Source organism: Leguminivora glycinivorella, chromosome 14 (genome assembly GCF_023078275.1).
Source record: "Leguminivora glycinivorella isolate SPB_JAAS2020 chromosome 14, LegGlyc_1.1, whole genome shotgun sequence".
In the NCBI taxonomy this organism is placed as follows: Eukaryota; Metazoa; Arthropoda; class Insecta; order Lepidoptera; family Tortricidae; genus Leguminivora; species Leguminivora glycinivorella.
In genome coordinates, this window is record NC_062984.1 from 3377972 (window position 1) to 3394281 (window position 16310).

At 38.7% G+C, this 16310-nt stretch overlaps 1 protein-coding gene across 1 annotated transcript in view; it reads right to left on the reverse strand.

The window, feature by feature from the left end:
- The window catches only part of LOC125233169 (ETS-related transcription factor Elf-3-like), a 39729-nt gene extending 24344 nt beyond the window's left edge, over nt 1–15385 (reverse strand). The window contains exon 1 of the mRNA XM_048139058.1: nt 14426–15385. Within this exon, the coding sequence (XP_047995015.1) occupies nt 14426–15342 (917 nt within the window). The 5' untranslated portion in view covers nt 15343–15385. The remainder of the gene's footprint in view (nt 1–14425) is intronic.
- Nucleotides 15386–16310: the final 925 nt, after the last annotated feature.

A 16310-nucleotide genomic window follows, 5' to 3' on the forward strand; every position in this document is an offset into this window, starting at 1 on the left:
ATAAATAAGATTATTAAAATCCCTGTAATTAAAGGATTTTTGAAAATAATTAAATATTATTATTACATTTTGCGAAAGCGCTCAAGAGGCTAGCCGAAAATGAGGTTAATTTAATAAATAAAGGACTCATTTTGGGCTCTTATTAATTATAATAGCATGCGTGTGCATTGAATGATAATATTTAATTACGGTTAAATTATGAGGGTAGTTTAAAGACTCCTACCCAAAATTGTCATATAATAAAAGCGTGTTAATGTCCCTTAAGGTACTGACAATAAAACAAGCACGGTATTTAATTGATAAATATTAAGGTATAGTAAAAAAAAAGTTAGAAAACAATTACATTTTTTATAGAAAACTGCGGGTTCTAAGAGTAAGGGTCTGTCAAATCCGTGATATTATTTGCAAATCTGAGATTAAAAGGTCAATTTCTATTTAATTACTGATTAAATTCAAAATCTAGCCAGGTTTCTATTTAATTTTTTGGCTAAATTTTAATTTCTTTTGAATTTATTTAAATTGTTTATAGGTATGTTTTTAAAACAACAAGTCACGAGTTAAAAGTGTATGAACTACTTGAATAAGTGACCTAATTTAAAAAAAATACACCAAATAACGAAATTACCACCATCTCGAAGAGGAGTAGAAAAATACTCCGTAAATTGAAAAAAGCGTTATCTGCCCGGGCTGAACGAATTACGTTTTATTTAAGGGCCCTTAATTAAGATCCAAATTAATTAATGTCACTTTTTCTGCGTTTTCGTGGAATCTGGAAAGCAGGGGCCGGAAGTCCTTGGGCGCGTAGCAACGCCCGGAAGTGAAAAAAAGAAAATCTATACGGTGCTTGCACCCCGCGCGCCTCGCCCTAATTGACTCATTATAAATAATAGTTTCTGAGAGAGCGGGGAAATAGTTTTCTTTAAAATAATTTTGTTATAACGCAATGGATGTGAAATTTATTTATTTGACAATGTTCATATAATAGAACGCATGAAACCCCCGAACGCGACATAGTAGACCGATTCTCATGAAACATGGCTAAGAACACTCCCGACTTACTCAGCTTTCAGACAAAAAAAACTAAATCTAAATCGGTTCATACGTTCGGGAGCTACGATGCCACAGACAGACACACACACAGACAGACACGTCAAACTTATAACTTACCAGTCATTTTTGCGTCGGGGGTTAAAAAGAAACATGTTACAAATAAGAAGAAAAAAAAAAAGTGCTACGAAATGGTCTAATCTCTCATCTTCCGATCAGACCATCCGGTGAAACAATCACGACTTGAGCTTGGCCAAAAAACAGTACAAACGGATTTTTTTTATCATGGCAACACTCAATTTTCATACGGAAGTGATTCGAGAGTTGCTACATGCAAAATGGTTTCTACTCTTTTTTGCCAGGCTTTTTTTTTCATTGTTTTTTTTTTAAATTATAGATGAATGAACTTGCTCGGCTGTTTATCATAATTTTTACATTAGAAACCTTACTGACTTTATGCACGTTTTTCGCGTAGTTTCTATGGAAATACTTTACAATAAGACACCTGACACTCTTTGTTGTTCCAATACGTGGCTACGCAAACGCAAATATTTTGAACTACATTATTACCGTTACAACTGTTTTATTCTTTATATATAGTTCTGTATTTTTACTCATTAAGGTTGTAACTTAAAGACACGCTCGTGAGCGAAAAAAAACCCGTGACGGATTTAGCCACTTTTACTTAAAATAAAAATTGTTAGCAAGTCACTAGAGTAAAAATTCCCTAAAAGAATAAATAATTGAATAAAAGAATGTTCAGTTTACTAGTGAGTTTTGTAGTTTTTCCGCCGTTTTTGTATTTTGTATTATGTGGATGTCTACCGTCTCAAACTCTCCCTCAAATGCTCTAAGGTTAACTGACAGAGATCCCTTAAAGGGAGTTCGCCTTTGTACTGAAGCTTTTTATTTTAAATATTATGTGTTGTATTCTTTTCTTGTACAATAAAGTGTTTACTTACTTGCTAGCGATTTTTATTTTAAGTACATATGGCTAAATCCGTCATGGGCCTGTTACACCCACGAGCGTGTATTCATTTTATTTACAACCTTTGGTAAAAAGTGGGTGAAAATATCCCGTAAATTCTTGATTGCTGAAAATAAGCTATCGCTGGTTTGATGAAGAAATGATCAAAATGTGTACCTAGTTCGAATAAGTACTATTTACCACATTGAGTTTAATTAAAATTTGGAAATATTACATTCAGTACTTTCAGGAACTTAGAAAACGTATACAAATTATTTGTACATATTTGAGTATTTTTAAAGTCACACGAACGCGACAACATAACATTATTTACCTTTTTTTCAACGTTTCGGCTAGGTTGCACTAGCCAAATGAAACGGTTGCTGCCTCCGCCACACATAAAGCGTTTTGATAGCGTAGCGTTAGCGGAGCGCAATGATAGCGGTGCGCCGGACGAACGCTGGCGTTCCGCTCGCAATCCGCGCTCGTTAGTTACCGCCGGCGTTCGTCCGGCGCACCGCTATCATTGCGCTCCGCTAACGCTCCGCCTACGCTCTCAAAACGCGCATGTGTGGCCGAGCTTTAAAATGTTATTTTATCGCGGTCGACCCGTTTGTGACTTTAAAAATATGAGTTAAGTTTTTAAAATTAAATGACTTCAGTCCATTGGGACTATTTTGCCAGTGTCAAGGTGACAATGTGTGAGCTAATTGTTATTAATTTTTGTACGGTTAGTACGACAGTGTACGGTGAGTTAGCACTTGTAAATTGATAGCTAGATTTTACAAGAGCACGTGGACTACCGGCCGTTGACGACAAAAAAGTGGCTAAACGCGTTTCGAGATTAATTCTTCATCAGCTTCTCACTACAACATTAGTTTACTGCATAATAAGCTATCGATATTACACTTTAAACAATATTAATGAGCAAAAGAAAAAGAAATTATTCACGACACGAGACCGCTAAGATGGCGCTCGAACTGGAAATCTTTAAAAATGAGTACAAAACGCGAGAATTTAAAGTGTTACGTATTCGGGTAGGGTGGCGTAGACAATAGGCTACTTGACCCTTTTTTAAAGTCTATTTTATATTATTTATTACTGTCCAATTAACTGAAAAAAAATACTACCATATTTTATTACGACTTGAAAACCACAAAAAAACATTTATAAAGTTTACTTTAACTTAATTAGGCAAAAACATCATTAGCCATGTTAATCTATAGATTGTCTGCGCTGCGCATGACGTAAATCGAATTGAACTCAAAATTTTCTGACTCGACATTAAGTTAAGTTAGGTTCTATGACGTCACTACACGTCTGACAGCGGTTTCGGTGGCCAAAGTTAAAAAAATATTACACACATTTTTAATCGAAAATACGTACCTAGCCACCATACACTTTTAATACCCAAAATCTATAAAAATTGGTTTCTTATGTCAAATACTACAGGAAACAATAATTTCTTGTGCCAAATTCGATAAGAGTCTAGTAGCCTATTGTCGGTTAACCAACTAAATACAAAACCAAGTGGATCTGTCACTGAGCGACCTATTTTTAACCTTCTTATTTGGCCGAGTAACGTTTTCGTTTACCCTCAAGTGGCTTCAGAAGTATTTTGAGGGTAGATTTTGTCTACATTTATTTAAATAACTAAAGTTACAGACTATAGACGCACAGGGGTATTTCACTAAAAAAATTGGTCAAAATTATTTATAAATATTTGAACGAGTATAAAACAATAGTACCTACTACTAGTACCGTAGTAGTACCGTGGTTCGTAATGACTAGGGGCCGAATTTCGTCTTGGGCCTTAGGAGGGGGTAGGTGAAAAAAACCAAGCAACATCTTGTGCACAAAATTTATTATTTAAATATATTTATCTAAAAGTTTAGACCACAAAAACAAGTTTAAGTTTATGCATTATTAATGCTAATCACCTACCAGTAAATTTCCTAGTCCTATTTCCAAAAAGTTGCATTTTTTGTCTGGCACACTTTCACACAGTAAACAATGGCTGAAGTTGCTTCTATTAAAAAATCTGTGACGGGCTTGGCAGCCTACTTTAAGCTGCAGATGGGTCAATTTCAAGAAAGCCTCAGCAAAGCTGACCCAGAAGATGCTTCGGTTGCTTCAGTGTCAACTAACTTCGCCGTCTTCAAGGAGTTTGTAATGACAGCACTTAACGTCCTTCAAAAGCAAGTGGACCTTGTGACGAGCCAGGTGGATCAGATTGAGACGCGCTCTCGTCGTAGCATGCTGCTGGTGCATGGTATTGCTGAGGCAGAGTCCGAGGATACAGCGGATCTTGTGGTCAACGCACTTCAGTCCGCCCGTGAAGACTTAGCCGCTGTAGATATCAAACGAAGCCGTCGTTTGGGCGGGCGCGCCGGCCGTGACGGGAGAGCTCGTGCTATTCTTGTTGAGTTCAAAGACACTTCAATCCGTGACGATGTGTGGTTCAACAAGGTGGAACTTAAGGGCTCCGGGGTGACGCTGGGTGAGTTCTTAACTAAGCCGCGTCATGCTGCGTTTATGGAAGCCCGCGAGCGGTTTGGCGTCCGCGGCTGCTGGACGTGGAACGGTGACGTCTACATTCTTGGGAAGGACGGGGTGAAGCACCGTGCAAACTCCATTGAAGAAGTTCAGTCGCTTCCGATGACACCTGCTACGGGCGCATCAGCGGGTCCGTCTGCCGCTCCGACCGCGATGAAAAAAGCAGCGCCCCAGGCAAAGCAAGAGACTAAGAAGAGGTCCAAGCGCGGAGTCTCCAAGTCCCGATCATAAGTTGTTGTTGTTTCGAAACTGTACTGTTGGGTGCAAGCTGACTCTTGATATTGGTCGTATTAATCAATTGTTTTGATTGACTTTGTTTTAATCTCTGATGATCTCTGACATTACTTGTAGTTTGCTGTCACTTTTGACATACTCGTTCAGTGTTGCCATATTAAATTATTGCGTTTTGTTTCTCCTATTTATATATATAGAATATTGCTGTAAACCGTAACTTTTTTTCTTCTAGTATGCTGGTAGGTTGCGTTGGTGCCCTAGTGTATTAATTTTAATTTTTTTTTTGTTTTGTCTTATTTAATTGTTATCTATCTATTATATATATATTTTTATTTGTTTTGTTCATCTATGTCCAGCCATAGTAGTGACTCTGATCTTGATAATTTTCTCTCTTTTTCTTCTGATGAAAGTGTTACTGATGATAGTTTTAAGAGCTTGCCACCGACACTCCATGATTTACTTAGTTCAGAATTTAGCGACGTTAGTAAAAACTTAAATATTGTTCATATTAATGCGCAAAGCATACCTGCGCACTACAATGACTTGATCACGACGTTCGATTTAAAGACTGTTCAGGCGGTTTTAGTATCTGAATCCTGGCTTAAACCCTGTCTCCCTTCTACTTCCTTTTCGTTGCCAGGTTTCCACCTTATACGTAATGATCGCTTGGGTAGAGGAGGTGGTGGAGTTGCTATCTACCTGCGCTCTCATATCCCATTTACCATTATAGCGCAATCTCCTTCGTCGAATGCCGCTGAGTATCTTTTTCTCGATATCTCTGTCTCCCATACGAAGCTTCTCCTTGGAGTGTTCTATTCTCCTTCTCTAACCGTAGATTACTTCGCCTCCCTTGAAAAACTTATCGAAGATCTCATGCCCTCTTATGACCACCACATTATAATGGGGGATTTTAATACGTGTCTCCGCAAAGACGACTATCGGGCGCGGTCTCTTAAATCTCTGGCGTATGCCTGTAAATTAAATATTCTCCCTTCCGGTCCTACGCACCACTTTCCAAATTGTACTCCGTCTCTTCTTGACCTGACTCTCTCGTCCTCGGTTTCTCATGTCGCCAAGTATGGCCAGCATTCTGCTGATGCTTTCTCCTATCATGACCTTCTATTTCTATCTTATAAAGTGCGACCTCCTAAGCCTAAAGCTAAAGTACTTCTTCAGCGTAATTTTGGTAGGATGGATGTAGCTAAACTCCGTGAAAGCGCATCTGCCATTGACTGGGGTGTTATTGCTAGAACTGTTTCTGTTGACGACCAAGTGTCACTTTTTAACTCTTTACTAACTCAACTCTATGATGAGCACGCCCCAGTACGCTCGATTAAGGTAAAGCATCTTCCTGCCCCTTGGCTAACTGAGGAAATCAAAACGCTATTGCTAAAAAAGAACTCTGCCAAATCCAAGTACAAATCCAAACCTTCGGATGCTAACAAGGCTCGCTACCACGCCCTGCGTAACCGCTGCAGCACCATCTGTCGTGACGCTCAGCGACGCCATATTCACCAGTCTGTTGAAAACGGTGACCCTGCGAAAGTATGGAAGTTTTTAAAGTCGCTAGGAGTTGGAAAGTCCCAACAGAATATCCCTAAAGATAAAGACGTTAACTTAAACCAACTTAACAAACATTTTTCTACTTCTGCTGTATTTAGTGGCCCTGATAAAGTTAAGACTCTTGAATACCTCTCTTCTCTTCCAACTCCTGACTCGTCTCCCTTCTCTCTTCTTCCTTTCGTTGACAGTGATATTAAGAAGAGCTTACTATCCATAGCATCTAATGCCGTTGGGGTCGATTGTATTAGCCGTAATATGATCCTTCCTATCATTGACTTACTTATTCCTGTCATTTCCGTCATTCTTAATAACTCCATTTCTACCAGCTCCTTTCCTTCACTTTGGAAGGACGCCTGTATCGTTCCTATTCCCAAAAAGTCTAATCCTTCTTCTTTTGCAGATTATCGTCCCATCTCTATTCTCCCTTTCCTGTCTAAGGTTCTTGAGCGTCTTGTTCACCAGCAGCTTACTTCGTATCTTAATATAAATAATCTTTTGAATCCCTTCCAATCTGGTTTCCGTCCTGGTCATAGTACGGCTACTGCACTCGTGAAGATCACTGACGACATCCGGGCGGGGATGAATGATCAAAAATTGACGGTATTGACGCTGTTAGATTTTAGCAACGCGTTTAATACCGTTGATTTTGATATTCTCCTCGGGACGCTGTGCTCTCTAAATATATCTCCTGCGGCGGTCGGTTGGTTCCGTAGCTACTTAACGGGTCGTCGACAGCGCATAAAGGTGGATGATTCCCTTTCCTCCTGGTGCAACACGTTGGCTGGCGTTCCGCAAGGCGGAGTATTGTCTCCTTTACTGTTCTCCATATTTATTAATTCGATTACATGTAACCTTACATCACATTATCAACTATATGCCGATGATCTTCAGATCTATTCGCAGGGCGTTACTGGTGATCTCGCGTCTGTTATCTGTAAGATGAATAGCGACTTGGAGAAAATCTCGAGGTGGAGTCATAGTTTTGGCCTACAAGTTAATCCTTCTAAGACACAATCTATTATAATAGGTAGCCCAAAACTTCTGCCAAGGCTAGACTTTAACCAACTCCCACCTATCTATTTTAATGGCGTTTTGATTCCTTACTCACAGCAGGTTAAAAACCTAGGCCTCATCATGGATAGTACCTTATCGTGGATACCTCAGGTGGGCGAGGTCAGCAGGAAGATGTTCGCGGCGGTTGGCTCGCTTAGAAGATTACGAAACTTTCTTCCCATTCCTACCAAAATTGCTCTAGCTCAAACTCTCCTCCTTCCCATTTTGGATTACGCGGACGTTGCATATCTCGATCTCACCGAGGAGCAGCTTAATAAGCTTGAGCGTATCCAAAATGTCTGTATACGGTTCATATTTGGGTTACGCAAATATGACCATGTCTCTCAATTTCGTTCGCAGCTCAAGTGGCTCTCTATTCGTTTTCGTCGTAACTCTCACGTGCTGTCCCTTTTGTATTCCATTCTTTTTAACCCAACGACTCCCCGCTATCTTAAGAACCGTTTCAGCTATCTCCGTTCTGCTCGGTCCTCTCAGAATTTGCTTCTTTCCGTTCCGTCGTCCTCGTCTAAATTCTATAACAACTCCTTTACATTTCAAGCTGTGCGGCTTTGGAATTCCCTACCCCTAAATATTAGACGCGCTCAATCTCCTACTTCTTTTAAGATACTTCTCAAGCTTCACTTTTTATCTGATCATTGATCAATGATACCTTGATAGACTTATGTCCCCTATAGCTGGCATGTAATTTGTTATATATATATGTATTTGTATGTTTATGTATTGTATTTTATTTTTATGTGTGTAGTATATTGTTTTGCGTAGTATAGTTTGTGCTAGATTTCCTCTAAGTCTACATTTAGTACACCTACTTACAAGGTTAAATTTATTATTCTCCACTACCTAGGTTGTCTGGAAGAGATCGCTCTTTAGCGATAAGACCGCCTCTTGTTTTACCTCTTAAGTTGTTGTTTATACTTGCTATGTTGTTTCGTGTATTGAGGTGTGCAATAAAGAGTATTTGTATTGTATTGTATTGTAAATGTAACATTTGATGCGTTTTTGTAGAACGGTTTAAATCAGTTCGGATCACGCCACACTAAACTCAAAATACACAAATTGTCAATTAATACCAATATTTGAAAAAGTAATCTCATAACGAATGCAACACAAATGAACTTGTTAGGGTCACTTGCACCACCGAAAATGGAGGGTTGACCCGAGGTTAACCCACCATTTTATAAGGAATTTGACAGTTGACAGCCCACTAACCTTGAGTTAAGCGGCTGGTGCAAGTGGCCCTTACCAATACGAACCGTTCTTCAAATGCACTTTCAATATGGACCAATCTCAAATGGACTGAAGCTCATAACAGCTGATACACAGGTCTTTTTCCAACATACCCTATATTTTAAATGCGGAAAAGTCTCAGAACACTCGATTCTCGTAATGATTGATTCACAAAACCGTCTCTTCCCAAAATACCCCAAATTTTCTCATACGCTTTGAATCACACCAAGCGCGGATCCAGCTTCGTGCCCAGGGGGGGGGGGTCACGTGGTAAAGGCCCGGGGCCCCAGGGGGGGGGGGGGGGTCACGTGGTCTATTTGTATGGCCAACTTAAGGTCTAGGGGGGGTCATGACCCCCATGACCCCCCCCTGGATCCGCGCATGAATCACACGTCGCAAACACTGCACGCTTGGCTCGCATGTACTGCACACTTTGCTCGTATTTTGCAAAGCCGTGTTGCTGACACAGTTTTTGGTGCCTGTCTATCACGTCCTTATATAGTAATATAAAAGTCAATGTGTTAATGATTTAACGATAATGACTATGATAATTTAGATGCCTGTCAGTCATTAGAGAACATGTGCATTGTCTCGTGTCAAAACACACCCATCCGGCTCAGGGGGCCGATTTGACTTGCCAAAGTAACAGATGTGTAATGCAGTGTACCTATAAAATAAGCTACTGTGTATAAAATCTCGAATATCGACGCAGGGAACGAATCATTTATTTCATGAAATATTTTTTGATTAGTTTTTTTTTATTTAGCAGTAACAATACCTACTATATAAACAGTTCAGTTTATAATCTCGAATATTACACCAAAAACTAGTGCCTATTTCAAATTCTTAAAATTAGTTGTCAAAGCGAACTGTAAGCTCCTGTTTGGACGTAAATAAAAAAAAAATCACTTTAAACGTTTTGAAAAATCGAACGTCCAGGCATATTATTTTCCCCTCACTAGCTCGGAAACACGTGTTTTGTCCTTTAATACCAGCGGGTAAAAACGCATTTTATCCACTAGTGGGTAAAGTAATTTGACCTTGAATAATGTCAAATTAACTGCTTTAAAAGTGATAAAAGTAGGTGAATCTTAGTAATAAAGATGATTTACCACCCGTGGAACTACTGGAAGCAGTGATAAACGCATTTTTTGCGTTGTAGTTTCCTCGCTATAGTGAGGGGAAAAGTTTTGTGTTACACTCGGGTGCAAATATATTTTACTTCTCGTGTGTTAAAAAACTCGCAAGTTCAGGATTCTATTCTCGAACCACTCGCTTCGCTCGTGGTTCAACTATAGAATCCTTTCACTTGCTCGTTTTTCAATTCCACACTCGGCGTTAAAATACAAATTTGCCCCCTTGTATAACAAATAACTATATAATGTATACACATTATTATATACTTAAATGCAAGCGAGTCAAATGATCGGATACCGCATGCCACTAGCCACAAGGTCGTTCTTTATGATACACGTACATAATAAGTCATTATAATACATATACTAGTATAAAAGCTCTTGGCAACTAGACGCATATGATTAAATGGCTACTGCCCCAAAGATAAACGTCATAAGTCGGGTTCATAATAATATTATTATACGGAGTGAATTGGTGAAACTACTTGAGATATAATGCTTATTTTTCTTGCATTATTTTGAACGTATTCTAAGTTTTAGTCAGTGGCGGAAAACTGTATTTTTTAAAATTGTAAATTGCACGTGTATTCTTAAAAAATGATAAGTTTCATAGTGGTAATAATAGTTTCCAAATTATGCAATTATTTCAACAAATGCATAACATGAGTTTTACAAATAAAAACAAAAATCAAAGTAAACAAATAAACATAGGATGGCCGAATGAAAAAAAAATCAAAACGGCCAGTCTGTGTAGGTCTTTTTACCCTTATTAAGTAAAATCAACGATCTTTGCAATGAACATCGCACGAAACGTGTGAACATCGCCACATCGGACTGAAAAGTCAATTATATACCCTATTTCATTAGGCTAAGGTTCTGATTTGCACTTATATTTAAGACAAATATTTGTGGTGTTCTTTAGCGCAAGGTACCCATTGCTTAAGAAAAGAAGGACTCTAAAGCCTGGTAAAGATTAGAAATACGAGCAAATTTCGTCCTTATGTTAGACGAAAATTCGGTGCCTTTTATTATAGAACGTCACATATGTACGATGCATATTGACATACGGCGTTTTTGTCTCGGATGAGTAAATGGGTAAAATACCTTTTGTACCGGTAGGACTGGTTCTGAGGTCGGTTTTGTCAAAACATGCGTTGTTGCCAAATGTTTTTGGACAATATGGGTACGCAGATTTTGAAAACGTGACGATAGGACATATTGAGACCTTCTTTTTATAAATTAATATAATTATTTTGTATGTTATATGTGGGTTCACCAATCCCTTTCTTCCCGTGGGTGTCGTAGAAGGTGACTGTGGGATATGGGGTAAATTGTGGCGTAAGCGAGAGGCTGGCAACCTGCACTGCAATGTCACAGTTTCTTTTTCTTTCAACCCCTTATTTATTTGCCAAGAGTGGCACTGTAACTTTAGCAGTTTCATGTGCTCTGCCTACCCCTTAATGGGACACAGGTGTGATTGTATGTATGTATATGTGGGTTATGGGTTCAATTATCGTGTGGGAGATGCAACCTGTCACTGAAATCTCACGATTTCGTTTTTTTTAAGTCTCTTAATAACTGTTAAGAGTGACTCTGAAACTTGAGTAGTTTCATATGCTCTTATTACTCCTTTTAGAAGTAAGGTACCTCATAATAATACAACTATGATCTAAAGGTTCAATGTGTACCTCCATTAGTAAGAATTATCAAATTGTCAACACGATTTTTTTCTTTGATCTGAGTGTTTCTTTCATTAATGAAAGTATTTTTCCCTAAATAAAACAGCGTCTTTCAAACAACACGTGTACGTACCTAAATGAAAATATTGAGATTTGGGTCAAAGTTAAAAAAAAAACGGTATTTAGAGAGTTTTTATCTTTTTTTTTGCGAAGTATTTGTGTTTATATTTATAAATATTCGATACGACTTTTACTATAGTAAAAGAACAACCCAGATATAGCGAAAATTGTCAGGAAACTTAATAAACCAAGAAATAAAAGGAACGCAAACGCGTAGAATCGTGATAACCATCAAAAATACCTCAACATAATCATGTTTACCTCATAAAAACCGTAACTAGTTTCCGAGCAAAAACAGAACCTTCAACTCCATACCAACTAGCAACGCCGTAAAGAAGATACCGCCACAATCATTGCAATTGTTCATGGAGTTACGTCACTCTTACCAAGTTACTCACCACCCATCATCATGCAAACCCATTCTTATCCGAACGACTTAAAATTCAAGACGACTGCAGTACCTACCCTTGCAATGTCAACATGCAAACTTAAAGAGCAGTAAAACAATGAGAAATCAGCCTTATTAAAGCAGTATAGTTGTCATGGTAGACGCTGGTGTTGAGTGGCAATGTCAACATGCGAACGACGAGGCCGGTGGGCAAGGTTAAGGCGATGAGCATTGAGTAATAGACAAACTAAATCATGAGGATTTACTTCATTGCTTTGAGACAATGGTGGAAAGAATGTGGAAACAATCGATTACTAGTACGGCTTGAAAGATTTTTGTGGGTACTCTTGTAGGCAAGCTAGCAGTCATTTAAACAAAACGTGAGATAATAATCTAAAAGGCACGTTGAGATAAGTTTAGTCCCGTTTTGAGTGTTTATTCCCGCTAACGTCCAGTTTTTTGCAGGTTTCTGCAGGGTCCCACTTTAGTAGTACACAAAAGTGAATGCTCAAAGAATTCAATGGAATTGAGAATGAAACAGAATTATTTGCGGGATACCTACTTTATGTAGACTCCAGTACACTGGATCCTCTAGAAAAACGTACCCGAATAATGAACACCAGTGGGAAATTCGCGTCTTCACTATTGCCATCGCTGATATTGACAGACTGCAATCGAACTGCAAACTTTATGAAAACCACTGTTGCTTAAAATTTAAAACTGTAAAAAAATTTGTTGCTTACATCTGTACCGGCCTTAAAGGAATCAATTAATAAGATTGGAATTTAGGTATAATTTTTGCAGTAGGTACTTCAAACTTACAAAAAAAAAACAATTTAAATGTGTGTGTTCGGATCGATTCAGTTTGGTATATTTTGTAAGCAAAAAATGTGCCTATAGTTCTACCATTTTATATTGGAAATTTAATGGATTTCCTTCGATCCAGGTAGGTCTTTTACACAGTTTACTTTGATCCAGTTAGGTCTTTTACACTGTTGTCGAACTATCATTATCACATCACTCTACCCTTACGCTGCGACAACATTCAATGATAAATATCTACGTATAATTTCGAATTAACACCAAGTCTCTGATTGTGATAATAAACAAAAACAATACCCAGAAATGCTCAATGATAACACCCACGACGTAATTTGGGGTAGGTATCACAACATTGATTTAAGTATTTTGAGTACACGAAGGTTACCTTAAAAAATTCAGACAGCTTCAAAAGGTCACGTTTTTATGTAAGCAGATATGAAATCTTTCATATACATTATCGATTAAGTTTTTTAACAAGCGAAACAAAAATCTGCAACCCAAACATTGGCGTCGTGGGTTGCACAAAAACACGCAAAAAAACGCCATCCGGTATGGAGGACCAGAATTTATATACTTCGTATTTTTTACGTCTCAGGCAAACGTATAATTTATACATACATGTGTTACACTGGTTATTTTACATAATCTGCACGTGTGACCGAAATTGCCTCCTCGGATCTTACGTATAATTTTTTGTACATATTCGTTAATTTATTTTGAACTTTGACTCAGTTTTAAAAGGTTCCAAATTCAAAAACAAGACAAATGCTTTTTGGTCTCATGAGGTAGACTAGGTAGTTGATAGCGAAGTTATTATCTCGATTTAATGGTTTGACTAATCATTGAATTATTATTTATCTTACATTGGCTACCATAAAAATATCCATATTTGGATTAGTACACAAATTTAGTTAAACAAGTATATTAATTAAGGTACCAATCCAATCTCTAACAATTGAGGTATGTTTTAGTTGTTTTCAACGTTTCTTCTCCCTTTCATAAAAAAAAATCGACTTCAAAATAATTCTTAGATTCGAATGAGATAGGTAATACCTATCTGACGAAATAAATTAAATTTTCAAGTGGATTCCTTATTAGTCCCGGCCAAGACTGGAATCATTTCTCTAATTAACTCATAAATATTTTTGTGTTTATTATTGTCAGAAAGTTCTCAAGAAAGAAAATAATAAAAAAATGTACACGTGTAAAGATAAATGCCGGAGTATCGAAGTTTGCTGGATCATCGAATAACACAATAATCATGGCTAAATTGAATAAGTTAGAATCAAAATGCAGATGACTTGCATTTGCATTGATAATAAATGGAGCAGGCTTAAAGGTCATCACGGCAGATGGCTTCGCGACAGCTAATCACCAAGTAATTGATCTCACAATCGATGGCCAAGGAGAACCGACCAATTATATCATAATTACCTGTCTTGATTTCTGAGCTGCCGTACTCATACAAGTAATGACTCGGTCAGTAAAACAGATTGTTATTAAGATGCAGCAAAACATGTGTGATGGGCCACGTGTCGCGAGCGTGATTAGGAGGCTGCGCTAACGCCGCGGTCACGACACACTTTTTGCTGCACTCCACAAGGACACTCACCTGAACTTGCCGTTGGCGTGGTCCTCCCATTTGATTATCGACGGACAGTACTTCGGGTCGAACAGGAGGTTTCTGAGGAACTCCGGGACTGAAACGCTTCGCGGACGCTTGCAGATCTTCCTACCGCTCCCCTTCGGCCGGCCCGGCGGCCGCTTGAACTGCTTCCTCTTGTCGTCCTCGTCTCCGGACTTGCTCCCGTCACTGCCGTAGGAACATTCGGGGGACGCCGTCTCCGAGTTGCGGTATACATCTTCCGCGTCGTCACTGGAGTCGCACGCTGCCAACAAACTGCTGTTGTTTGGCTTGTAATCTGATGTGTACATCCGACTCTTGTGGTCCATATCCAAGTCCAACATCGTGTGCGCGGGCTCCTGTTGCTGATATGGGTCACTCTCTGCATACCTTAGCACTGATGACTGTCTGAGCAATTCCTCGTTTATGCGGCTCTGGAGCTTGTCAAATAATCCACTGGCGATTCTGGCTGTGATGTTAGGGTCGACACTTGGATGTGCGAGTCTCTGCATCATTTCATCCTTCTTGATAATTCGCAGTTCGTGTCCGAGGATTTTGAAATTGTACCACGGTATGTCATATTCACTGAAGCCCATACTGATGGCGGTATCAACTATCCAGGATATTGTGTCGTCCTCGTTCCAGTCGACGACGAACTTGTATTTCCATTCGTCGCGCGGGTACTCGCGGGAGCTGACGAGGTTGTGGTAGACGTTGGTGGAGGTGTCCTCCTCGGCGTAGACGTCGTAGGGAGGGTTGGTGTAGTAGTTTCCGTAGATGTAGGAGGCGGGGCCCTTGTTGAAGACTTGTTTGAAGTCGTCGAGGCGCGCGGGCGCGGGGGGCGCGGCGGGCGCGAGGTACAGGTCGCACATGGCGGGGTCGTACGGGCGCGCGTAGTCAAGCATGGCGCGTGCGACGCGGTCGGCGGTCGGGCGCGGAATGACGCTCGCTGCGCAACTCCTCCTACTATAATACTTGGCACGCTTCGGTTTGTTTACAAGCCGTGTTTTGTTTTTGTGATAGCGCTGCGCTATCTGTCGATTTGGAGATACGCTTCGACACTGATAACGCTTTTACAATGTGTACTTTGAACTAAACATGTGTTAAGTAATAGCTTCGAACTTTGTTATCTATTTTTAAATATGGTAAACAAACTCGTCAAGTTAACGGATATTCATGGCGTGTTTTTAATCTAATTTTGTTATTGTTTTTATTTTACACAATTATTTGAAAGATTATGTTCATGTTTTTTTTATTATGATTTCTTTACATGATACGAAAACGACAACTCCATCCAATGTTAATGGTATAATGGTCTTTTAGCCTCGTAAAAAAGCCATAAAAGCATTAACTCGACGACTAGGTCACGGTTCTGACCTACGTAAGAAGGCAGTATCTGCATTCTAATTTCGAACGTACTTACTGCTTTTTTACGCACGTGAAATAAATGAATACTTAAGTGTAATAAAACAATATGTGCGCTGGGTATTATTATTCTAGAGATTATGTTACTGCTGTTTTGATTTTTATTCGTATTCTTATAACAATAAAATGCGATTTTAAATGAAGATACTGTAAAGCTAACTATAGTAAAACTAGATAATTGTCATTTAACGATAATAATTATTTAAAAAATCGTTAAATTACAATAATCTCGTTAATTTTTAGTTTTTCATTGTTATTATTAGTTTTTAATTAATTAATTTCATCATCATTCTCCTGCCCTTATCCCAGTCACTTGGGGTCATTTGTTATTCATTATTTTAAATCTAATACATATGCTAACATTAATATTTAAGACAAATTATTACTAATACAAATAAAATTCCTTATGTAAAAAGTTTAACTCAATTTAATTAAGTAGGTACCTACT